Source organism: Accipiter gentilis, chromosome 17, assembly GCF_929443795.1.
Source record: "Accipiter gentilis chromosome 17, bAccGen1.1, whole genome shotgun sequence".
NCBI classification, from domain to species: domain Eukaryota; kingdom Metazoa; phylum Chordata; class Aves; order Accipitriformes; family Accipitridae; genus Astur; species Astur gentilis.
Genome location: NC_064896.1, coordinates 14,099,832 through 14,124,926, shown reverse-complemented (window position 1 = coordinate 14,124,926; position 25,095 = coordinate 14,099,832). Strand labels below are relative to the sequence as shown.

Sequence of the window (25,095 nt, the reverse complement as noted above, 5' to 3'; positions counted from 1 at the left end):
GGGGCGGGGCGGGGCGGCGGCCTGCGACCGGTCCGTGCTGCGTCACGCCGTGCGCGCCCGTGCGGGAGGAAGCTGCGTCACGCGCGCCCGCCTGCCCCGGCCACGTGACGCTGACGCGCGGCGCCCCCTCCCGCCGCGGGCCGTTGCCGAGGGGAGGCCCCTCCCCCGCAGCGCGGTGGCGGCGGGGCCGCCGACCTGGGAGAGGAGCACCGGGGCGCTGGGGCCGATGGCGGGGGACGAGCGGCGCCCGCGTACCGCGGGGCCGGGTGACGGCGGGGTGCTGGGGGGTGGGGGGGGGAGCGGCGGGGGGGGGGGGGGGGCGGCGGCGGCGGCGGCGCTGTTTGCCGCCCCGTCACTCCCCCCTCCGCCCGCTACTGTCATGGCGACGGGGGAGGGGCCGTCACGTGAGCAGGGAGGGGGGGCGGGAGGGGAGCCGGCCCGCGCCACGTGACCGCAGGGGACGCGCCGTGCGGCCTGTTCCCCTGTCACGTGAGGCGGGCTCCTTCCCCCCCCGCCCTCCCAGCACCCCGCCGCTTGTTCCGGTCACGTGCCCGCCCCCTGCCCGCCCCATGGCCCCGGCGGCGGCGGCGGCGGCGGCCCGACCCCCGTAGCGTCCGCTCCCGCCCCGGGCCCCTCCCGCGCGGCCCGCCGGCAGCGGCCAGCACGCCGGCCCGGAGCAGGTCCCCGCCACCGTCCGTACGGTAAGGAGCCCGCCGGCGTGAGGGACGGGGCGGCGGCACCGCCGGGCACTCTGCCTGTGTCTGGGGGGGTGGGGGTAGCGGGGCCCGATCCGCCTCCCGGCCGCGGCTGCCCCGGCCGTTCTTTCCGCGGCTGCGGCGGGGCAGCGCCTGCCGGGGCGGGCCCGGTGCCGCGGCGGCCTTTGGCCTCCCGCTCCTCCTCCCTGCCCGCTCCCGGCGGCGGCGGCGGCGGTGGTCTGGCCGAGCCCGGGGTACCGTGAGGGAAGGGACCGGGAGGGGCGGCGGCGGTAGCCGCCGGTCTGCGCCTCCCGGGGAGGCGGGGGGGGCGGCGGGAAGATGGCAGCGCCGCGCCGGCGGGATCGCGGCCGGGGGGGGCGGGCAGCGGGCCTTCACCCGAGCGCCTGGTCGCGGGCGACAGACAAAGAGGTGCCCGAGCCCCGGACCCCGGGCCGCCGGCGCCCTTCTGCCGGGGACGCCAGAAGGCGGAGGGACCCCTCCGGGGCCCGCTTCGCCGCGGGCAGGAGCGCCGGAGGAAGCGCGGGTGCTGGGAGCCGCGGAGGAAGGCCGGCCCGAGCCCGCCGGCGGGCTCCGGGGCGCGGACCGCGGATGCCCCTCAGCTCGCCGGTGGCCGAGACAAACGGCCCTTCTCTCGCCTCCGCGGCCCGCTGAGCCGTGTTCCTCTGACGGCTCCGCCTGCCGCCCCTCGGGGTGCTGCCCTGCCGGCTGCCGGCCGCGCGCGGGGCCCCCCGGGCTGTGGGGCCGAACCGCCGGGGCCCGGCTGCGTGCCCGTGCCGCTGCGGTTCGGTGTGGGCCGTTAGCGTGGACGTTCCGCTGTTCCCCGCGGGGAGCGGAGAGCTAGCAGCAAGGCCTGCGTCAGATCTGTCGGGGCTCGCCTGCCAGCCCGTGCCTACCCTGACCAAGTCAGGATTATTAAAATGCGTAAAGGTTTCCTTTACTTCTGCTCAGAACTTGACAACACCGCGTGGGAGGAGACTGGAGTGACATGCTGGTAATGGAGAGCATTCAGAACAGGTGTTGTAAGGAACAGAAAAGACAGGTACTTGGCTTTAAAAGTGGTTAGGAAGAGTCGCTGCGTTAGAGGAAGGATAGCTGTTGGAATCTGACAGCGTTTCCAGAAGCTGCATTCGCTGCCACGGAGCTAGGAGGGGGAGGGATTGTAGGTGGATAAGCAAACAGGACCTTTTTTCTTGTTTTGTGCCGACACTGAAGCTTCCTGATAGACCTTGCCAGTTGTAAACGGCAGCTGAAATTAACATCCTCAAGACAGGCTTGATGACAAGTCATACCCTGTGGGTTAGGACTGCTGTTTGATCCGAGTGCTTTTCAGAACTATTAACTGTCACTTCAAAAGCTCTGCTGCTGGAGAATTTAAAATAAACTGCGTTTGACCTTCCTGTTCTGGAAGATACTTAAACCAGAGAAAGGTCTGTCTTCCAAAATCTGCAGCTGAAGAACTCTAATGCTGCTTCTTTTAGCAGCAGATTAAAATTATCACTTAAAGCTGTAAAATAACAGAATTTCTCTATAGGCATGTTGCAGTTCCTGCTCCTTTCAGCAGCAGTGTCATCATCCGCAGTACTGATTCCTGGAAACTCCACTTGTCAAATGTAGAGGTTATGAGATTTGGGCAGGCGTGAATAGATCATTGATGGCTCTCACCCTTCTGCATAGTAAGCCTTAAGTGTCCAAAAAGAAAGGAAAATGACTGGTGTACTGTCTGTGTTTAGCAAGGATGTAGCTTTCCCCTCTGCAGTCGGTAGGAGACCATCCTCATGCTTCTTGAGCAGCCAGGTGAGATTTCTATTTTACAGTTTTTCCTGTACTTCTTGCAACAAGAAGCCATATTGTTTTCATTAGTGAAAGATGATGACTTTCCTAAATCCTGATTTTTTTTTTTTATTTTTTTTTTATCCTTTCTGATGTATGGTTCAAAAGAGAGCTCGGGGTTTTCTCCATTTTGGGTAATGCTTACTGTGCTTATGAGTTGTATCATCCTACTGCCACCGTAAATTACTGCATGAAAAAGGAAGCACAGCAATGACATAAATAAGAACAGCAGTAAGCTAGTGTGTTCGGCCTCCCAGAAGGTAGAATGAGCCACTTGTGGGATAATTGTGCATTCACAGATTGCACACTGCAGGGTACTGTGCTAGAAGCGCCATGGTTGTAAAGGAGAAGTTGCTAGCTGCCGATCGTTTTCTTCCGTAGTTGAAAGACTGGTTGTAGGTGGGTGCAATAGCATGGTAGAAAAGCAGTGCAACTTGCATCAGAATGAGCCTGACTATGAAAATGCTTTCTTTTTTGATTTTGTTCAGTACAGGTTTAATTCCTTTGCATTCTGTGGTTTTGTTTCTACTGCACTGGATAATAATGACCTTAAAGGACTGTAAAGTAACAAAGGGAGAAAAAAAGCCCGGATCCTTAGTCTTGCATATGTTGAGGTTTCTGGTCTATTAAGAGTCTGGCCAGATGCCTTTTTCTGCTAAGGATAAGGTGCCTGATGAGAGACTACAGACCTGCAACAGGAAACTCTACATAAAATGGTAGTGCGAATAGCACTGAAAGAGAATAATGCTGCTGTGGAGACTGTAATGGATTATGCTAGGAAACGGTCCTGAAATCATGCCATGCAGTTTTCTTTGAGAGAGAAGTATTAGCAGGGCTGCTCTGAATGTGGCACAGTGTGTTCTAGTGACTGCTGCAATGGTGCTGATGTGAAACCCCACGTTCAGCTCAGCATCACTGAAGTCTTTGGCAAAGCTTTGGATGACTGAAATGATGAAGGAGCGAAGCTTAAGTGCAGAGCCCTTTTGCCGTTACATCTTTCCATTTAGTATTTTACTTAACTGATTTCAGAGATGGGTTTGTCAGGCTTTTGCTGAAGAGAATGCTATGCTACTGTCTAGAACGTGAGTAAAATATCCTATCTTGCTGCTGTTTTGTTTTGTTTTTTTAAAGAAAATAGAAGAAGTATCTGAACTTAAGTGCTTAGAATTATCACTTTGTGATACCTACTAGTAGTGCGATAGCTGATGCAGGTTGCTGTTGGAAGTTTGATGTGGGCCCCAGCAAATACTACAGGTATTCCAAAGAACATGAAACATGCATGTCAGCATTTGAAAATACTATTTTACATAGCAATAGTAAAGTTTATGATGTACAAAATACAGCAGACAGACTAAACATTTACAGTGAACATACCAAAGATGTAAATTTTTGACAGGTGTAAGACAGTACGTTAATAGAATGTGGTCATACTTGCGGTGTCCTTAACTTCTTGAGAAATTTAAGGCTGTAGGGTGAACCTGCGGAGAGGAAAGATAGTGACTGCTGGGGAGAAGAACGCAGGAAGTGTCAAAAGGCTTGTTGATGTGAGACTGGTGACAAAATCACCATTGTGTTGAAGTAGGTCTAACGTTAGTCCCTGGGACTTTGGGGGAGACGGATAGGAAACTGGCCAGCTGGAATCAAGTGTACAAAACATTGTTCAAGCGTTTGGCAAAAACCGCCATAGTAAGAACTGGAGTGCAACTGGGCTACCTTATCTTTAGCACAGAGAACTGAAAATCCATGATTTTTCACATACCTTGTATCCTTCCCTTTTCTGAAACGACTTAACATCTGCCATTCACACTGAAGAAGGGAATTGCTGCCAAATGCCAGAGGAGATTTGGAATGTATGTCATTGCTCAGCTTCAGTATTCTTCTGAACTTGAAAAACCAGTAAAGGAACATTAAAAGAGGAAAATTTGGTCATCAGTTTAAATGTAAGATTTGTGGGTCTTTTATTGGAGCAAAAGCAGTATCGGCAATATAATTAGATTAATTATTTAGGTAGCCAGCAGTATCTTGTTTAAATTTGCTGATTGCACTGACAGAGGGAAGCATGTTTATCTGGGATGTTTCAAAAATTATGTAGGCATTAACAAGTAAATGTGGGTTGTAATACTTTGATATAGATAGGAGTAGTGAAAGAGTTACAGCAAAAACAATTATACTAATCAGCTCAACTGTATGTTTTTAATAGCTCCTTATAGCCGCAATGGCAACGTCATCTGAAGAAGTGTTACTGATTGTAAAGAAGGTACGTCAGAAGAAGCAGGATGGAGCTCTCTACCTTATGGCTGAAAGGATAGCATGGGCACCTGAAGGCAAAGACCGATTCACAGTCAGCCATATGTATGCAGACATAAAATGTAAGTGAACGCTTTTCCTATTCCAGCTTCAGTAAGCAGTATTTCAATAAACATTTAAATACAACCCAAAGTTTATTTGCCATAAAACACTAGTAGGTAAGTTAGGAATGTTGCAAGGGTCTGGAGCTTTTTGACTAGGTTATTCTATGTAGCAGCAGAGATTGGAACCATGGTGAAGTATCACCAGTTTATTAAGGATGCTACTGCAGAACTTCTGAAGTCTTCAGATGTTTAAGTTTTACTGCATTTACTATTAACTTTTGATAAACTTCTGCAATAAATTGAACAGAAAAATAATCTATGCCATATGCTTGTGGAGGGAAAGGTGGGAGGGGGGTTGAGGAAGAGTATAGGATTTTCAGGGTCTAACACAGAAACTATCTGGCATGTCATCTGTTAAAATATGCATCTAAAGCTGTTTCAGTTTTCATATAAAATGAACCTCACTGTTTTATTTTCATCCAGCTGACCATAGCTTCAGAAGTGCTAGCTTCTGTAGTTTGGCCTAACTGGTAACATTCCGAATAAGCGTTTGCTGTTGCAATAGCAGAGTACTTGCAAGTCAAAACTGAACAGTAAATGTCCATAGCATGCTGTCTTTCTGGCTCCAATTAGCCCTTATATTCCATGTGCTGCAATGCCAAAGAAGGAATACAAAGAAAGTTGTATGCATCACTTGGTAAAGGTTTAGTGATTATTGCTGTTTAAAGTCATGTACAAGTACTGTAGCATGATCAAAGGTGTGTGTGATGAATCAGAACTAATATGCTGTTTTCTTAAATACAAATGTGATAAGGAGTTTAAAAGCTCTGTTCACGTATAATAATCAACTTTGTGAAGGTTTTATTTAGCTATTTGCTTACATTTAAGCAGCTTATATTTTAAATATTTACATATATAGTCATTGAAGTCTTAATGTAGATGAAAAATGCTGGGGTTTGTCATCTAAAATAAAAAAAGCGGGGGTGGTATTTGTAATTTGTAATAGAGATGATTATTTAGTGATGACATCTGGCTCCTGTCTCCCATTGGCACTGGAGAAAGGGGTAAGATTCAAAATTAAGTTGGTGGCATTTGCAGTGCTACACTGAAGTCAATATAGCACAACAGTCTGTAAACATAGTTGTTCTAGCCTCTGCTCCCTCTGGTTATGAGAAAGGAAGCAGGAGTTAGGTTTTTCTTATGAGTCATGAGGGTGTAATAGCACCTTGGAGGCATTGGTGATCAACTTTGGGAGTACTAGTGGCTAAATGGGCTTACCACACTACTTGAAAGCAGCATACCTTTGCTGTCAACAGACATGCTGTTACTCCACCCGGCATCTGCTTTCTTACAGCTTTTCTTCTGTGGGAACTGGTCCAGCTGGAAAACCAAAAGGGAGTTACTTTTCAGTGGATCAGTTCCTTGGTTTGGCTTGCTGCACAAATGCTAACACTTGTACAAGAAAGCCAGCAGGAAGAAGTGGAAGGGGGGAGCGTGGTTGTCACCTTTCAGCAGCAGCCTGGATTGGTACCAGGTTAAAGTGTCCAGGTGATGACAGTCTAATTTGCAGCAGTTTTCTAATGGAGGATGTGGGGAATGCAAAGATGGATCAGAGCTCCCGAGCAGTAGCTGAAGGATGCTGAGCAATAGGCTACTGGTGTCCATGTCTTGTGTTTTAGAGAGAACAAGGTGCAGGGTTCAAACTAATTTAAAGGGAAGTCTGTCTGTTCCACTTTCATGGCTGAAATTCACACAAAGGATAATGGTATTTAATTGGATGATGAGCATAACTGCTTATAAGCAAATACTCTAGGGAAGAGAGTTTCTTGTAGAAGCTTACTGTCTGTTGCTAATTAATACTCTCTGTATAATCTAGGCCAGAAAATCAGTCCAGAAGGCAAAGCTAAAATTCAGCTTCAGCTAGTATTGCATGCAGGGGACACAACGAACTTTCACTTCTCCAATGAAAGCACAGCAGTGAAGGAGCGAGATGCGGTAAAGGATCTTCTTCAACAACTGTTGCCTAAGTTCAAAAGGAAAGCTAATAAAGAACTTGAGGAGAAGAACAGGTAAAGGGAAAGGAGCCTTAAAGTTTTTTGGGTTGGGTTTTTTTTTTTTAATTGCTACCTAACTATAGTGTATTTCTGCTAAGTTGTTAGTGCAACATCATTAGCGATACAACATTTGTTTCCCTAGTAAAAATCTCTGCTTTCAATTTAGAGGCAGTTCCCTGAGACTTACATAACTGTAATATGTTAAGACTATACTTGTGTTCTCAGTGACATGTTCCTGAGGTGTAAAGGCAGACAGCCCGGCTGCCACCCAGTCTTTGTTATGGCTATGAGATGAAAGCACCCAACTGGCAGTCTGTCTCTTTAGTCTCCTTAAGTATATATGTATCAGTTAGAAAAGCTGCTTGATTTTCTTTTTTTCTGTTTCAGAAGTTCTCACCTTCCTTGATTTGTGATTTTTTTTATTCCCCCTCCCTGTATAACTTCTTCCCCCTCAAATCTTCTTTCCTGGTGTTTTATATACTCTACTAAATTGCTAGGTATTTTCATGCATCTCACTTGAGATGCAGTAGTTTTTTATTTGGCATACAGGATGTTTACTCTAAAAAATGTTTTGAGAAGATGTTCAGGACCCAAGTCCTTTTCCCAAAAGGGCTTTTAAGATACACTTCCGTTCCTTTAAAACGTCTGTGTTGAACTAGTCCTTGTGGCCATAGAGCACCCTTCTCTGCGTCTCCCCATGAGTTTCACTTGATTCTAGCATCTGCTGTGAATCCTGTATTTGCTAGTTTCTGTTTCCAAAGACTGTTCTCGCTTTGAACTTAGGTAAGTTAAAGCTAGATTTTTCAAAACATAGGAGCATTGCCTCATTGGGCAGAGCAGATCTTTACAAGGAGATTTCCCAGCAGAAAGGGAAGAGCCCTTCATTGTGCTGGAGCTCTGACACAGCCAGGATTAACTGGTTCCAGTCCTGCAGCAACCACTAGGGTCTACAGCAGTGTAGACAGCTTTGGCGCTATTACTGCACTAGCTTCCTTATGCTGCGTGCCTCATTTCTAACAGTATTAATACTGAGTACATGGGCAGTCTTAGCTCTGAATCTTTGTACCCTTAAATGGAGTTTTACAGTATTATGCCATGTCGTAGTAAGAGCTTTTCTAGTTACAGAAAAGCCAGAATCTCTGCACATACTCAGTCATAGTCTGTTCTTCTGATGATTAGATGTCCGAGTCTAGTAATGGGGCTTCATTAGCTTAATTTGCAACAGATGAGGCAAAAACATTTCATCCTGTTCTGGAAGGGTACTACATCCAGAGTCCCTGTAGCATTTCCTCCATTTATTGATATGTGGAGGTCAGGTATGTACGAAAATTCCAAGTTTTAATGAAATAATTAGAATAACACTGCTTCCTGCTGCACTAATTTGTAAGAATTGCCACTAATCCATATTTGTACCAATAGGAAAAAACTGGAAAAACCTTGGTGGTTAAAACATAATAGGGATGTCCTGCCACAAAGTTTTCACTTCCATCTCATCCTACTTCATCTTTAGAGCTTCCATCTCATCCTACTTCATCTTTAGAGCAGCTGCAGACTTTCATTCAGTCCAAATTGCAGTTTATCCATGTTCTTCCCTAGACCACGTACTATGTATTCATAAGATTTCTTTTTTGTTGTTATTGTTTGCAAGTGATAAGGCCCTGAGGTACATGGTAAAGATTGTTGAGTTGATTGTGAACACATATGCGTGTTTCCCTGAAAATAGCCTAATGGGTTTCAGATCAGGTACACAGCTGTATGAAAAGCTGCTTAAACATGAATTAACTGAAGTTTCAGGTGCATGCATTCTTTGCATTTTGGATAGTAAGGGTGATAATACTTGGATGATAACATTCATAAACATTATTCCCTGGTGGAAGTAGTGACAGTGAATGTTTCTGTAGCACTTGTGCTGCATGTGATAGTTAAGTGCTGAAAATCCTACTGTCACCAACAGAAATATAAATGAACAAACATGAACAAACAACTCAGGGTAGTGTGTGTTTTAAGGGATGTTATGCCACACATTCTATAATGTGTACTCTTGCACTAGAATAGAGACCTGTAACTACTGAATTTTAAGATCTTAAACACGAATTCGATAGTGCTGAAATCTCTCTCCCTGCTCTTACCCCCCACCACCTGCCGCTGACCTTTGTTACGGAAACTCAAGAAAATTCGTTGTGCTTTTACAGTTCAGGAGACTCCAGTGCTGGATGTGCAAAGCCACAAGAGCACCACAGAATATTTTAGGACAAGATGTTAATTCCACAATAATTTTTTCTTAGGCATTACTGTTTTCTAGCATTTAATGCTATTCCTTACACTTTTTTTTTTAGTCCTTTCTTAAGTCTTTGGAGACAAATACAGCTATTGAGGTTGGTTGTTTACACAATCTCGTCAAGAAATGCACAGCATTTTGAAAGAAAAGTTGGTTTGTGTTCCTTTTGTGAACTCATGTTACTTATGGAAATCTTAGTGATTTATTCTGCAGTGTTTCAATTCTATTCAATACATTCTTTTACCAGAATGCTGCAAGAAGATCCTGTTTTGTTTCAGCTCTATAAAGACCTTGTTGTGAGCCAAGTAATCAGTGCTGAAGAATTCTGGGCCAACCGTTTAAGCCTGAATGCAGGGGATAATTCCGCAGCACCTAGTAAGCAGGATGTGGGCATCTCTGCAGCATTTCTGGTATGTTGAACCTCTTACTTAAAGGATTTTAGAGCAAACAGACTGGGGAGAGTAAGAGTTCTGCTTGTATACTTCTCATATGCTTTAATGTTGTTCTTTCCTCATTCCTCAACTTAACATCTTCCTGCGTGTTAGTTAGACTATTGCAAGTGTAAAAGAGAAAAGAAAAAAAAAGTAAAGGTTTTATGCAAATCTGCAACCTCCAAATTTTGTCAATTTAAGATGCTCAATTTGAACTTTAAATTGACAATAGGCAGATGTTGTTCATACTGCTGATCTGCCTTCCATAAAACAGGAATAATGGTGAATTTAGAGTCACTAGATTACAGTGTATTAACTCAATAAGTTAAAGAGTATCTGTTGCAGCATTGACATGCATAAATGAAGCTGCAAAGACTTTCCACACAAAAGGTTTTATTCTCTCCCCCATTTTTTTAAACCAGTACATGGTTTCAGCTACTTGAAGAACAACTGTATATCTGAAAGCTTGTTTTCTCTCTCTGTCTTACCCCAACTTTCAGTTAACGTTACCCATTTGTAGAAACCATGCCTCAGTAATCCCAATGCAGTCTAAATAGATACAATTTTCAGATTCCTCCCACAGATGCATGTTTCTACTTCTGCAACAAAACTCATACAGATTATGACTCTTCTGCTGGAATCCCATTTCCACCTTTGTAATGACTGTGCACACGTCAAGGGTTTGGGAGGGAAAGAGGAGGTGGGAGTTGGTTTATGACTTAGCTACTGTACAAACACTTGTTTTTTCCCCCTAGAAATACCCAAATCAGTTACTGAATGAACTTGATTGCTCTGATTTCCTGTCTCCCATTATTCTTACACCTTAAGATTAAAAAAAGCCAAACAACCCAAACCTTCAAAACTGAAGCTTTCTTAAAATAACTGGTTGTGTTTTGTACTCTGCATTTGTGAGGAAGAAAACTTCAGATATTTGTATGTCCTAGTTCAAGTTAAAATAACTATATGGCTCTACTCAGAACGAGTGTTTCTCTAGGAAGAGGGTGGTACAAAAACTAGAATTTAGGTGTACAGCAAAAGGAAGAAAAGAAGGCAGTATATGCAATCATGTACTTTTTCCTGTTACTGAGAATTGGAATGAGTGCTTGCTTGCTCCAGAGCTTCCTGAAGAGATCAGTGAGATCTAACTTGCAAGTTCTGACTAATGCTTACTCTCAATTTTTAAATTCAATGTTATTTGTCAATTATACTGAGATGCTTTTAGTGTATAAGGAAATGAGGTGTAAGAGCCATAAATCTTTTTTTGTCACTTCATTATCATCACTGATTATTCACTAGCTGAATTGTTGAATGAACAACAAAAGATTAGGCATTACAGTAAACTTGCCTATTTTTACTTTGAAACAAGGAGGTATTAAACTAAGCGTACCATTCTTTTGACTGATGGAGTGGTCTTTGCTTTTTGTCTTCTAAAGCTTACAGCCTACTTGTTGAATCATCCCTTAAGTGGCAAGTATAATAAAGTACTTACTGCATGCTCTTTCATTTCTCATTCTAAAAATACCTATTTATGATCAAATATGCTATGGATTATTGGAGGAAGAAGATTATTTTATCTGCAGCAGAATTTGATTACAATATCCCAGGTTTTTTTCCTTCTACAGTTAAAGAAGGCATTCAGACATGACTGGTTTTCCTCCCTGTATGCTTTTTCTTAGGCTGATGTACGGCCTCAAACAGATGGCTGCAATGGTCTGAGGTATAATTTGACTTCAGATATCATTGAGTCCATATTTCGAACATATCCTGCAGGTAAGAATAGAGCTTTATATAACAAATACATGCATTTAAGATTTGTTTCTTACTATCTTACTATGGGAAGACTAGAAAGTTAGTCTGAGCCTGGAAGTATGAGGGACTGTATCTTCAGTCTTCTGGATGATTCTCCCTGCCTCATTTGAGGGATGGGAAGAAGCATGTGTTAAAACATGCTTTTGAAATGAAAATTTGATTTCGTTAAATGAAAACACTTTAACTTGTTGCTTTAAAAAAAAAAGTCAAGTTGTGAATAGATATTTGTTTCCTATGATACTCCTGCTCAGCATTGCAGTTAATTGTTATTTTTCAAGAAATCACCTTTGGGAGGAAAAGAATTTGATTTCCATCATTCCCCTGCACTATATTGAAACTGGCACTCGTTCATTTTGGCCCGTAAAAAGACTAGATCCATTCTGAGAATAACTAGACCTCCAGCAAATCAGACTTCTTGTGTCTCTGCAATTCAAATTAGAATATTCAGACCACTGTTACTTGCATTTCTTTTCAAAGCATTAGCTAGCATTGCAGGGCATAAAACAGTACCTGTTTGCTCATGCTTAGCTGCTGCATTCACTTACAATTAATCAGCATGAATGAAGGCAGTATTAGACAAGAAGCAAGCAAGGAAATTTTAACATAAAATATCATATTAAGATTTGCAGAACAGTTAATAATCATTATGGGTTTTGTTCACAGTAAAAATGAAATATGCAGAAAATGTTCCACATAACATGACGGAGAAGGAATTCTGGACACGATTTTTTCAATCTCATTATTTCCATCGGGACAGGCTCAATACAGGCTCAAAAGACCTCTTTGCAGAATGTGCCAAACTGGATGAAAAAGGTAAGCTTTTTGACTTTGTTTCTGCAGTAGGCTGCTACAGTCTTAGCTACATCATAGAGCGTAACACTCAAGAGGTATATCTTTTCTTCTGTTCATTTACTGGGCATCTTGCTTGTCAAACTGTAAAGTGAAAGCTACAGATTGTCATTGAAAGTTAGCTATAGCTTTGCTGTTCTTAGCATGTTTCATATTGAGTGCATTTCTTGAAACAACTGGTAGCACTAGAAATAAGCTTTATTACAACTCATGCAACAGTAAATCTGTGATAAATTCCATGCTAGATTGATTATGCTGAGCCATCAGTTACTATGGAATAATTTTGTTTACATAAGGTTTGTTTTATGGTATGTGCACAACTTACAACAGGTATAGCTTTTGTTATATATCAGGTTTTAGTAATAGACAAATATGGATCTTGTTTAAGATTTTCCAGAGGAGTTGCCATCCCTGTTCTCTGTCAGCCTTTTTAATGTGAAATCTTAAAATATTATCTGACTTAAGTTTTTATTGGATTTTTGAGGTAGGTTTGTGATGATACAGAACTGTGGAGAATTGAGATCACTTAACACTATTCCTTAATATGTATTCTAATGAAAGCATTCTATTAGGAATCCACAATCCTTCACAAGTAAAAGCTATCACCAGATACAAATTACCATTCTACCCAAGACAGGGCAGCAAAACAGGGCTGAAATTAGAAGAAACACACAATTAAGGCTTCCCAGTTCCCACAAATATGACTAATATAATTGCATCTTCAATTCTTTTTTTTTTTTTTTAACCAAAGAGTGTTCAGTGATGTGTAGAAGTTGGTGAAAACTGTGCTAATTAGTAGGATGATCTTTTACAATAACTTTTCAAGTTTGTTGTTTATTTTAAATGGAACTTTGAAAAGGGTTGAAAGTTTTAGTCACAGTGATACTTCGGCATCTGCAGAACTTGTCTTCTCCTTTTAAAGGTTAAATATAATCTAATAATCCCACAATTATTTAAGTTGTTTGAATACATTTTTCCTGTTTTTTCTTTGTTTCATACAGGGTTAAAAACAATCGTGTCTCAAGGAGTAAAAAACCCCCTGATAGATTTAACTGCTTTGGAAGATAAAACATTAGATGAAGTAAGTAGTTGGCAAAAAAACTCACCAACCCTCCACCTTAGTTTCATTTAAGGAGGAAGTGGGGCCTTCTCCTGTTAAAATAACTACAAATGCTAATTATAAAACACATCACTTACTAGGTTGCTGCAATGGTTGGGTAGTCAACATTTATACAGTTGTATGTGTGTAAAGAAATGGAGACTGTGCCCATGGACCTGTATGCCTCAGATGTCTGCCTTAGTGTGCTGGGTATAAAAGCAGGACTTGCCTTTTCTAAAGAATAATTATTATTTCACTTTGATGGCTTTTTTGTCTAAAGCGGATTCTCTGGTTTCTTCCTACCTTTTAGAAGCTGTGACAATGTACAGAAGAGTAGCATAAAACAGGAAAAAATCTTTGCATTTGTTCTCACTTTGAACATTGCTATTTATTTGATTCAGCTTAATGTTAAGGACACTTTGTACAGTTTTCTTGGTTTAGCTTTAAATACCATGTTTTGCTAAAAATATGACTAACTTGAACTATTACCTGCCTCCAAGTACAAATTAAAACAGTTGTTATAAATGGTGTACTATAATGTGAAATAAAGATGCACTTTTCTGCAGTTGATTTAACTTAAACTTTTGAGTTGTAATTAATAATGCTGTCCATTACTAAGTTTGGTAGGTTTGGGGTTGGTTTTTTTTTGTAAGAGTTGTACAAAGCTAACAGTCTGAAACTGGACTAGGAGTTTAGGATGGGTATGTTTGAAGTGCTGTGCTAACTGCCCTAGTTTTCTTTTGAGGCAGGTTAACTGCAAGCATGAAACTGCACATGGTGTAAAGTGAGTTGCCTTCAGCCACTTGGTAACTGGGGAACACTGCCAACATTAAGGCTTGAGGTTTTTTGAATTCCTAGTGGTATCATATCCTCCTGACAGGTGTCACTTAGCCTGTGGGCTGCTGGTGTCCCACAAGATATTAAAAAAGAGGTCAGTAAAACAATAGCTAGCTCTTACTTGCCATCAATGCCTGTCTGTTTTGTACAGGCAATCCTTACATTTTTTTTAAGCTAGTTCTGTTTTTTACTTATAACAGAGCATGATCTTGTAAGACTATCTGTTTAAGAATTTTTTCTCTCAAACACCTCTAAACTGCCAAGTGTTAGCAGAATCAAATACTCTATGGAGATTTTTTGAAGTACAAAAGGTGATGGTGGGGCAAGGTAGGAAAATACTGCTTCAGATGATGATGCAGTATCACTCACTAGAGTTCAGAGGAGGTGGCATGCAGGCATCTTGACTCAGTGAAAAACAGAGAATTGTCCTGGGTTTGGGGCAAGAGGTAGCTAATGTTGTTTTCTTTGTAGGGCTATGGTGTTGCTTCTGTGGCCTCTACATCAAATGCCTCAAAATCTGCTAGAGAAAGTAGCAACGCTGCCATTATAAAACGCTTTAATCATCATAGTGCCATGGTCCTTGCAGCTGGCCTCAGGAAACAGTAAGTTTCAATGTTCTGTAAAAGCTTTTTGTAACAATTTTTAAGGACTTTCCAAAACAAAAACACATTTTCAATTACTCATCCAACTTTTAATTTTTATGAATGAAGTATTTTCCTCTAGAAATAAAAATACCTTTAGGTTCCATTTTACTTTATAAAAGTTATTCAGAGCTGTCTGAGATGACAAATGCTATTTTTAGATGAGTTATCCTACAAAGCGGATTAAAAAAGGAAAGGATATTTCTGCCTTAGTTCTCTAGACCTGGTGAAGGCTGCAGAAGTAGTATTCTCTTTGCTCTGTGGAGGTGAGGTCTGGTGCAGGGAGTTCCTATGGCCTGCCTTCCGGGAGCACGTCTGCTGGGGCTTCCTGTAGTGGGGTGCATGGATATAAGTAAATGAGGAAGCAGAAGAACAGTGTGGCATGGGTGGATCAGATGAAAGATTCCTCCAGTGCAGTACTGTGCCCCTGGCCAAAAAAAGTATCAGGTGGTTACATGTATTTACAGTGAACTTCACAAAGGAAACTTCCTAAAAGAGGCATGAAGTGGGTTTGATGTGAAGTCTGCTTTACAACTGGTTTATAGGCAACCACCAAAGGATTACTACTCTACCCAAATCCTACAGACCTTACCTGCTAGAGATGTTAATTAAATACTTTCTTCTGTGTAGCTGTGTTCCCTCGTGTTGTTCTTCTGTCTTGCACAAATTGAACACTGGACCTTAAATTATCTCTTCTGGCTAATGTGTGTTTCTGTTTCTCAGTTCAGGAAGAGACAAAACAAACAATCTCAGGGCTCCCATAGCTCTGCTAATACCTGGTTGGCATAAGTGTGTATGCAAAGTGTTTCTAATTTAGTCATTATTTTGTTGTGTCCCACTTGCATTGTTGGCACACTACTATTTCTGAAGAGAGGGAGAAGCACCCTCCCCTGCTGTTGAATTTCCCCTTTGACAAACAGGGTTATTTGAGAAGTTGGTTCCTTCTATCTAGATCAACCGCTAGAAATGAAGACATAAGGGTAAAAAAGTTGACATACAGTATGTGAACATGCATATAAAATTTTTGAAACAGATGTATTTACTTTGTCTCTAGCTTGTATCTTAAGTTTCCTGTGAGGTGAATTCTTCTTAATGCTGTTTCTCTATTTTAAGAGAAGCACAAAATGACCATTACAGTGAGACCAGCAGTACGGATGGAAACTCCAGGGATTCAGATTTCTTTCAGCCACCAATGAAAAAGGTATAAAGTTAGCTGATGCAATTCTAATTGATTGGAACTGGAAGCTCTGTCTCTCAAAAGATTGCTGAAGGTTCCTCACTTGTTTTATGATGCATCTAAAGTGATACTTATTTAGCTTTGCTTAGAAGTACGTAGAATAAGAACCTGAGGGCCTATAAGAAGCTTTGTACTTCTGTTAGTAAACACAAATAAATTACACCTTGAAGTATTGGTCTGTTTATCTCTTCAGTAGTGCCCAACGAAAGTAAAAAAAATTCCAATGTGATTCTGATTAGACCCAGAAATCTGGTTCTTCCCATTCAGTGCAGTTCTATTTTTGCAGCTCCCCCCCTTTTTTTTTTTCCAAATGCCTGAAAACTTCTAGGGAACATCCATCTGAAAGGGATATTGGTGTTCAAGCACTAATATTAACCTATCAAGTGTATTGTTTGTAGAGGGGATCATTAAACTGGCACATAGCAGCCTTCATCTTAAGGTCAGAAGCTGAAGTGAGGTTAAACTGAAAGCATAGTAACACCTGGTGCACTGAAGGACAGGGCAGTAGCCTGTTTTAGACTAACTGCAGCAGCTCACAAAGTGGAAAAGGGTATACTGTAATTGCTACAAAACTGAACCGAGTACTCTTGCTAGAGTTGACAGCCTAAGTAGAAAATGTCAAGGGGACTCAAAATCTGCATATATTGTGAGAAAAGGTTGTAGAATACATGTGTTGTTAAATGTTGAGGTAGTCAACAGCTTTGACTTTCCTGAAAGCTGCAATTTTTACTGGGGAGAAAACAATATACCAAGACTAGACATGATGAAAAGAGTTAAAGAGTAGCATGAGAGTAGGAGACTTCAGAAGTAGTTTTCTCATCGTACAAAGTCTGATATCACTGTGCTGTTATCTCTCACCGCTAATGCTCTAGGTCTACTGTCACCAGACAGCTTGGGTAATTATGGTTTTAGTCTTGCACTACTGTACGCCAGCCACTAAATAATTACTGTTTCTGCTAATTTTGAGATACATGGACATAAATAGAGAGCACAAAGAATGATCTATGTATAGCAGAACATTTTTTGGAAACTGTAGGGACTGCACATTTTTTCCAAAATCTGCAGAAAAAGCGGTAGTGCCAAGACTTCCAAATTGCACACTTCAAACAATATTGGGCACTACTCCCTCTGGAGGGTAGACATGAACTATTCCATACTTTCGTTTTCTTTAAGGTTTTAGTAACTCTTCTGCTCAAACTCAGTGAACTGGAAAAAAAGCACTAGATGCATCAAATTGTATCCTCATTAGTGATGTGTATAATTATTTGGCTTATTTTAGGTGAAACTCCAGGAGTCCATTGAATATGAAGATCTAGCAAAGAATAATAGCATTAAAACTATTGCACTAAACTTAAAGAAGTCTGATAGGTAAGTTAACAAAATACGCATGGCTATTTCAGCGTATTCAATCTAGCAGGTCTCTCATTACAGCCTGCACAGAATCAGCTAATTTAGTCTCTACTGTGCCACGCTCAAGTGTGTTTAGGCTAAGTTTAGAAACCCAGTATGAACTTCTGCATAAACCAGCTTCCAAGTAATTCCCATATAAATTTGTATTTTGATTTCATCTTGCTTTTCAGCAAATTAAGTCTCTGCAAGGGCTTTGACGTGTAATTTCTGTGAAAGTCTAGCAGACCTATACTCACAGGTCAGCACTTTCTTGCAGCTTACAGTGGAAAAACGTACGTGTTCCATGTGAAAATATATACAATTTCAAGGAAAATCCACTCCCAGGCAAAAAAAGTGCAGTTGGGATAGTTTGGACTGCTCAATGGTCTAGTGTTTTTCTAGTAATAGTCCTCTTGTTTTCTAGACTTTTGAGTTTGAGAACCATAGATGTAAATTCAGAAGAGGAGTGACACCACAGGAAAGAGAACAGTTCGAAACATGCACCTAACTTCATTTAGCTTAGTTTCAATGGAAAGTGGTATGAATTCCTCCATTCTAATGATATTCCCAGAACTAGTTGGCACAGATAGTTTTTCATGAGCAAAATGATGCTCACTGATTCAACGATAGAAGCTCTTCTCTTACTTTGAGAATACCATACCATCCCTAACCCAACCTCTTCCCATGTGGCAATGTAGTTTACCTTGTCAATAAATAAGATTAAGATACTAGCGTCAACAGTTGCAAAGCATCTAAAATTGGAAACATTTGAAGAACTGTCCAATGAGTTTGGCCTCTGTTTTACCAACACTCTTACTAATGTACTTTTCTCTTTCTCACCTCACAGGTATTATCATGGTCCAACTCCAATTCAATCACAGCAATATGCAACCAGTCAGGATATAATTAATTCTTTTCATAGTATTAGGCAAGAAATGGAAACATATGTACCCAAACTAACTCAGGTATGGAAGAATACTAAAAAAAAAAAAATCCTTTCTTGATGTTAGCATCTTGCTTTCTATATAATTTTGTTTCTCATGTCTTCTAGAATTTTAATTTTTCAGGTTAAACTTAATTATCTTCAATAGTTTTATGTTAATCAATTTATTTTACAATTTTGGGTGATATCTTTTGAGCTATCGTGTCAAAAATCTACACAATAGGAAACTGAGTCATTGCTGATCCTCAGAGTTATATTCTATTGTTACCCCACGTTCTTTTGAGGAAGTAGTAAAGGTGTGAAGTAGTAAAGCAGGGCAGTCATGCAACATGAAGCACAGGCCAATGTTATTGATATCCTCCTCCCCTGAAATTTAGGATGTAATGGTCTTAGGAGGTCATAGTAAGCAGGTTTATATCTGAATGGGTCTTTTGCTCCTAAATGCACTTAGGCAGGATGTAGATCTTACTGCGGGCTGCACAGAAGCTCTGTCCTGGCAACTGGAGGACAGCATAGCCACGTAGCCAATCTCCCTAGCCAGCATCTGAACTTCCTCTGTTAGTAAACCTAGATTTGGTCCTAAATAAAGCAGCCATAACTGTGAATGTGTCACATTTCTGTATAGTAATTCTCTGTCTCATTTCAAAGTAGCTGCACAGCCAGTTCATGTGCTAGGTAAAGAAAAGGTTTGTTTATCTGTAATTAATTGGAGAGCTTTCACTGAAAACATGAGCTATAGCACTTCAAAGTCACTGTGTCTAATTCTGGAGACGAGCAGACTCTTCATTAGAACTTCCATTGTATCTGCTCAACTGTATCTTTGCCATTGGACTTCAACTATAACTTATTTTAAAAATATTTTTTTGGAAAGACTGATCCGAAATATTTGTTCCCTCTCTCCCTTCAGGTTCTTTCAAGTGGTGATGCTACTAGCACTATTGCAGTCCTATCACCTGGAGGAGCACTTATGCAGGGTGGAACACAGCAAGCCATAAACCGTAAGGATTTAGGATGTATAATACTTTAAGTGTATTTTATGGCATTATACTGCAGTACCTGGCTTCCTGTTTCATCTCCCGCTTAGAATATGTTACAGCGATAAAGGAAATTACAGAAACATGTAGGTGGAGTAATACTGGGTTACAGCAACAAAAGAAAAGCAAAAACCCAGCCACACCATGAGGGTGGTACTGGCTACACCAGTGCTGACACAAGTGAATGAGAGAAAATTTTACAGAGCAAGTGATGAAGGATGCACTTGATATGAAGTCCTCTTACAGATACTGGGTTTTGCTTGTTCAGCATTTCTCTTTTCTGATTTTTTTTTTTTCCTGGATTATAGAAAATAAAGGCATACTCTGGGAAAGCTCTAACGAGGTGAGGTCTAGATAATTGTCTGGAACTAGGTTTTTTGCAGCCTGGATTTAAGGTCCCCATCTTGCTGTGAAACAGGACAACTTTCTTGTAGACTGCAAGGGCAAAACAGACAACCCCTCTTTCTCACATCTTCATTTCCCTTTTGTCACATTTCTGCCAGTCTGATTTCCTTTCTCTTTAGTCTCACAGCAGATGAACCCCTATTCACACAAGGCAGGGTTTATAACAGTTTTCCAGTTGTAACTTGTGTTACTTGGTCTGAAGGCAGCAGAAACTAATTTAGACAGCTGAAAAAGGAAGTACGAGGTTTTTTTATGGTACTGAAAGAAAGGAGTCAGCAAGCAGTAGTGAGGCTTTCTTACCCATCCCAGTTGGCATACTAGGTGCTGCACTCCACTTTTTTTTTTTTAAAAACAGCCTCATCCTAGAGTTCACTGTTCAGTTCATTGTGCTCCTGTGATTCACAATGACTCCTTGTGCTTTTTGTCTTTGGTTTTAATGATTGTGGTTCCTTCCCTGCTCTTGAACCGTGTTGCCCCTTCTTCTTTAATAGTATCTGGAGTACAGTTCCTTGTTCCTGCCTGAATTTTTCATCTTCTACATGCTATGACTGTATTCTCATTGCCAGCATAAGGGAAAGGGAAACCTTGCAGTATCCACCACACAGTATTTAGCACTGTGCTGCGAAGAGAGCAAGGTGCTGGTCGCAGAAGCAGTACTGCCACACTGTTGGAACAATACAAATATACTGCTTCTAATCCTGGATTAAGTTTGGTGTCCATTCTTTGCTTGGCATAGATATCCCTATATAATATACAAGCTTCTTCCGAGTATATAGCCATAAGTAGCAGCTGACCTGATCTAGTACTGCTGATAGTTCTACTTCGGGTGCGAGGCAACTCATTGTTCCCTCCCAGCCAACCTTTCTGTGATTCTAGTAGAAATGTATATTGCTGAAGTCCTGCATCAGCCTTACATTCGCATTTTTCATACAATAGTTCTGAGTGATATGACAGAATCTTTTTCCTGTTGCAGAGATGGTGCCAAATGACATTCAATCTGAACTAAAACATTTGTATGTGGCAGTAGGGGAACTGCTACGACACTTCTGGTCCTGCTTTCCTGTTAACACGCCATTCCTAGAAGAAAAGGTAAGGCAGAGCTTCCTAGTGTGGCCGTGGTTATCATGTGGCCAGATCATGGTTTAGAATGACTGTCATTAACTTAAAGTATAGAAGTAATACACATGCTTTAAATCAGTGCAGTGCTTACTCATGCCTAGAACTGAAGGTCACAAAACAATGTAAACCGTTACTTTGTTCAGCAGTTCTGCTGGTGCTATTGGTTACAGGCATCCTTATCCTTGCACACCTGTTAGCCCCTGTCAGGCAGAGTTGCTATAAGTTAGTTTCAAACAGAATGGTCAGCTATATTCCACCTGCAGATTTCTCACTACCAGTTTAAAACACACAAACTGAAGCCCCCCTTCCCCAACTCTAAGACATAACCTCTGCAGTGACAGTTAAAAGAAAGTTTTCCTTACTCTTACAACTATTGGAAAAATCACTCAGTCACAGCTTCAAAACACACAGTGCTTTGTAGAACAAAATTGTCTTCAAGAAGAGATATCTGTCTACAATCAGGTATATGATTGTAACTATTTTGACCTCACATGGATCACAAATATAAAAATTTGCGTGCAGATGTGTTAGATTTTCTGCTGCAAAATATGGCCTGAAAATCCATGGTACAGTCTTTGCTTGAAGGAAAAAAAAGTTTTTGTGAGTATCTTGCCTATAGTATTTACTGACAAAGTAATAATGATCACAGGGGCACACTGCACTTTCAGTCATACTGCACTTGCCTCAAAAATAAATATGTACTCAAGAATTGTTAGAGACTGATATTTTAACAGCTTTTCTTCCTCAAACTATACATACTTAAAGTAGCCACCAGAATTAGTTATAAGGTGTTTTGTTGGAGAACAGTTTGTTAAAGGAAATGAGACTTCCATGCAAGTGATTATAATACTGGTTTCTCTCTCTCTCAGGTTGTGAAAATGAGGAGCAACCTGGAAAGATTTCAGGTTACAAAGCTCTGCCCATTCCAAGAAAAGATTCGGAGACAGTATTTAAGCACAAATGTAAGGGGAAAATACTCTTTAATGATGTGGGTGCATATTAATAATTAGAATTGTAATTATCAGAGGATGGTAGCTTTGTTACTTCTTATCCTAGGGTGTTGTAAGTTTTTTTGTTAACTAGGAAATGAGCAGAGAGAAATTGGGTGCAGTTAAGCATGTCTTCTCTCCCTGTATAACTTGCCAAGTAATACCAGTATATGTCAAGAACCATAATTTGAAATTACCCAAGTGAAACAACAAAAAAGGGGAAGTCATGTTTCATTTTTCACTTCCACCATGAAGTAGAACTTTAGCAACTTCAAAACCATCTCCCACCATGCCAGACTTGAAGTAGTCACAGACTAAATACTGGAACAGGCAGCACAATCAAGTGTCACTTGCCTGTGACCTTCTCAGCTTAGTAGCTCTCTGAACTGCTCCCTCTACAGATACTTTGCAGTAGAGCCTCAAGGTCCTTTTTATCTAGCATACCTCTTTGATTTTAGTGAGATTACTCTTAGTGAATAAAATGAGGAATCCAACTGAGTAGCTGGTCAAAGGGAGGGGAGGGGATCTGTTTTCCAGTAGCTGGGACATTTTTTTTTCCCTTTAATGTTTCAGTTGATAAGTCATATAGAAGAGATGCTGCAGACGGCCTACAATAAGTTCCATACATGGCAGTCCCGGCGTATGCTGAAGAAGACGTGAAAATGCATGCTGTACAGGTTTGAGAGCAAAATCTGCAATAGGTATAGGAGTACAACCTAGCATACGTGCAGATCTTATAGTTGTTGCAGGAAGACCTGCAAGCTGTGGACTTCTGGAAACGATGTTAACTGAACTTGCACATTTTTGAAAAAGAACTTGAGATTAAACTTGAAAACTAGGGAGAAAAAAAACAACAAGGAAGAACCAAAACAGAAGAGCTGAGACGCAAAAATATTTAAAAAGACACTGTTTACTGCAGTTACTCAGGAACTGCTTTTGATTTGCTTAAAGAGCTGCTTTCAGAAATAAAAAAATTTAAAGAGGGTGTATTAATAAAATCTGTTTTTCTGTCTAATTTTTTTTTTAAGAAATGTATGGCACAGGGTAGAACTCGAAAGTTTTTCTTCACTGGATTCTGACATTTTATTGAATTCTGTTTGTACTTTCTGCAACAGTTTAACAATGATATTTTAAAATATAGCTGAGACTGGTTTTGCTTCAAACATCTGGGAGAGCGTAGCTGTCTGAAGACAAGCTTCTGCCATATGTTTCCCCACCAATTGGAAGCAAGAGACATTGCACTGAAAGCTGTTTATGGTCTGGGGTCCCTAAAGTCCCATGGGGGCAAACTTTTGCCTGAAGTCTTGGATTTTTATGCAGAATTTTTTCAGCCATCAGTTTTGCATGTTTTCCTTTGAGTGCAAGTGTGTGCTACTGCAATTTTTTCTTTTACGGTGGCATTTGTTCTGAGGAGAGAATGCATTTTTAAAAATGAAGTTAAATAAAGTTTCTTACAAAATAAGTCATTTATTTTCAATTCTTAGACATTTTTTATTTCTTCTCCTAAATCTGTTTTCCTTCGCTCTTCCCTTTTGACTGTTACACTATTTTTGGCGAATTGATAATCATTGCAAAGAGAAAAATGTGTTATTTACACAATTTCCATAGATATTGGGAATCTGTGCCATACTTTGTTCCAAATAGAATCAGTTGACAGTTTAAGACCAACTCGTCTTGTATTAAATGTGACTTAAATGCAAAGTAAACCTGTTTTCTATAATATGCAGTTTAATGACATCCTTGTATTTTGTTGTCATCTTGACTGTACTAAAGCCTAGCATGGGCTACTGAACTTTTTTACTTCTGACTAAATGTGACTGTTAGATTATAAGATGCATTTACTACAAAGACAAATCAGAGTGACAATATGTATTCAAAGCAAGCACAGCAGTGTTCAGTACAGCAGAAGAAATTCCCATTAGCCTGCATGATGGCTTAATACTAGATTTTGCCACCATTGGTATGATGCTAAAAACTGATAGTATGTTGGTTGGATAATTCTTGCAAATTCCTACGGAAGAGAGGATGTATTTGTATAGCCAAGTCTGTGCTTGTTCTGTGCTGCTGCTCCATTTATGCAAGAGGGGTTTTTTCTTTAACTGGTGCATGGAAGTCAGCAGCTTCTTTTTACCCAGTGTTTTTCAATTTTTGTATTATGCTAATATTTTGGTAAAAGCCGAGTTGCAGTTAAATGTCACTGTCTGCACCAAAATTCTGTTTGGAAACGTATGCATATTGTTAAGCCTAGTTTCCCTGTCTGCTTTTGCAGATAGATGCATGATACCAGCTCTGTGATGTTAATGTGGTTCTGCTACAAGAAATGACTAGGCTCAACAGGAGAGACACCCATTATTTTTGACAGGGTGAAAATGTTACTAGGAATAAACAAACAGATGTACGTACAGCATTTGGGAAATGAGGTACACATCTTGACAAGAGTCACCTCTTGTGATAAACTATTTCTCTAAAACTTAGGTGTAGGGTATGGCTTTATTAAGCCTAATCCTCTCGTAAGTGCAGGCGGCTCCCAGAAAGAAAGGGTAGTTTTTCTCCCCCATTCCAAAGCATTTGATCTAGCAATTCTGTGGCCAAATTTCACTGTTTAGTGACGCTATAACACCTTTCATCATATCAGAGGGCTAGGTTCAAGAAAATGTCTGATTTATATTCTAACTGTGCCTGAAGCTATGAACAACGCATTTGAGTATTAGACTGCACTGAAACTTCATTCAAAAAAATCATAGACAGGAGAGTTTTGAATATGGAACTAATTCATCTTTTGTTTGAATCAGTATTTAGTACCCCTGGAAAGACTGGGCAAAATGGCTAGCACAGTAGAAAAGTTTCAGTGCATCACAAGAGCATTTTACAGTTCAAAGGACTGTTGTTTATAATCATTATGGGGGATGGTGTTGCAATAGCTTTAAATTATTATAGCTATATCAGGCTATCACTGGGGGGGAAGAGGACTATGATACTAAATTCAACAGTTTTGCCTAGAGACTGTACAGGCAAGGCTGCTATGCACTTCATATTGCTTTTTCAGGTATTGTGGCAATAAGGCACAGGCCCCTCCTAAAGTAA

The 25,095-nt window shown here is 41.0% G+C and overlaps 1 protein-coding gene across 5 annotated transcripts; it reads left to right on the top strand.

The window, feature by feature from the left end:
• The first annotated feature begins 448 nt into the window (after positions 1-448).
• GTF2H1 (general transcription factor IIH subunit 1) lies at positions 449-23,473 on the top strand. 5 transcript variants are annotated; one of them, XM_049820015.1, is made up of 15 exons: positions 449-701; positions 4,747-4,915; positions 6,774-6,966; positions 9,477-9,639; positions 11,337-11,430; positions 12,133-12,282; positions 13,320-13,399; positions 14,726-14,856; positions 16,009-16,096; positions 17,412-17,500; positions 18,369-18,486; positions 19,372-19,462; positions 20,877-20,992; positions 21,892-21,984; positions 22,585-23,473. In XM_049820015.1, the coding sequence occupies exons 2-15, from the start codon at positions 4,762-4,764 to the stop codon at positions 22,669-22,671; spliced, it is 1,647 nt and encodes a 548-aa protein (XP_049675972.1). In that variant the 5' UTR covers positions 449-701; positions 4,747-4,761; the 3' UTR covers positions 22,672-23,473. The 5 variants fall into 5 exon arrangements, with proteins under 5 accessions (XP_049675972.1, XP_049675971.1, XP_049675973.1 ...); XM_049820014.1 differs by lacking the exon at positions 449-701 and adding an exon at positions 3,814-4,396; XM_049820013.1 differs by lacking the exons at positions 449-701; positions 4,747-4,915 and adding an exon at positions 6,029-6,445.
• The last annotated feature ends 1,622 nt before the right edge of the window (positions 23,474-25,095 follow it).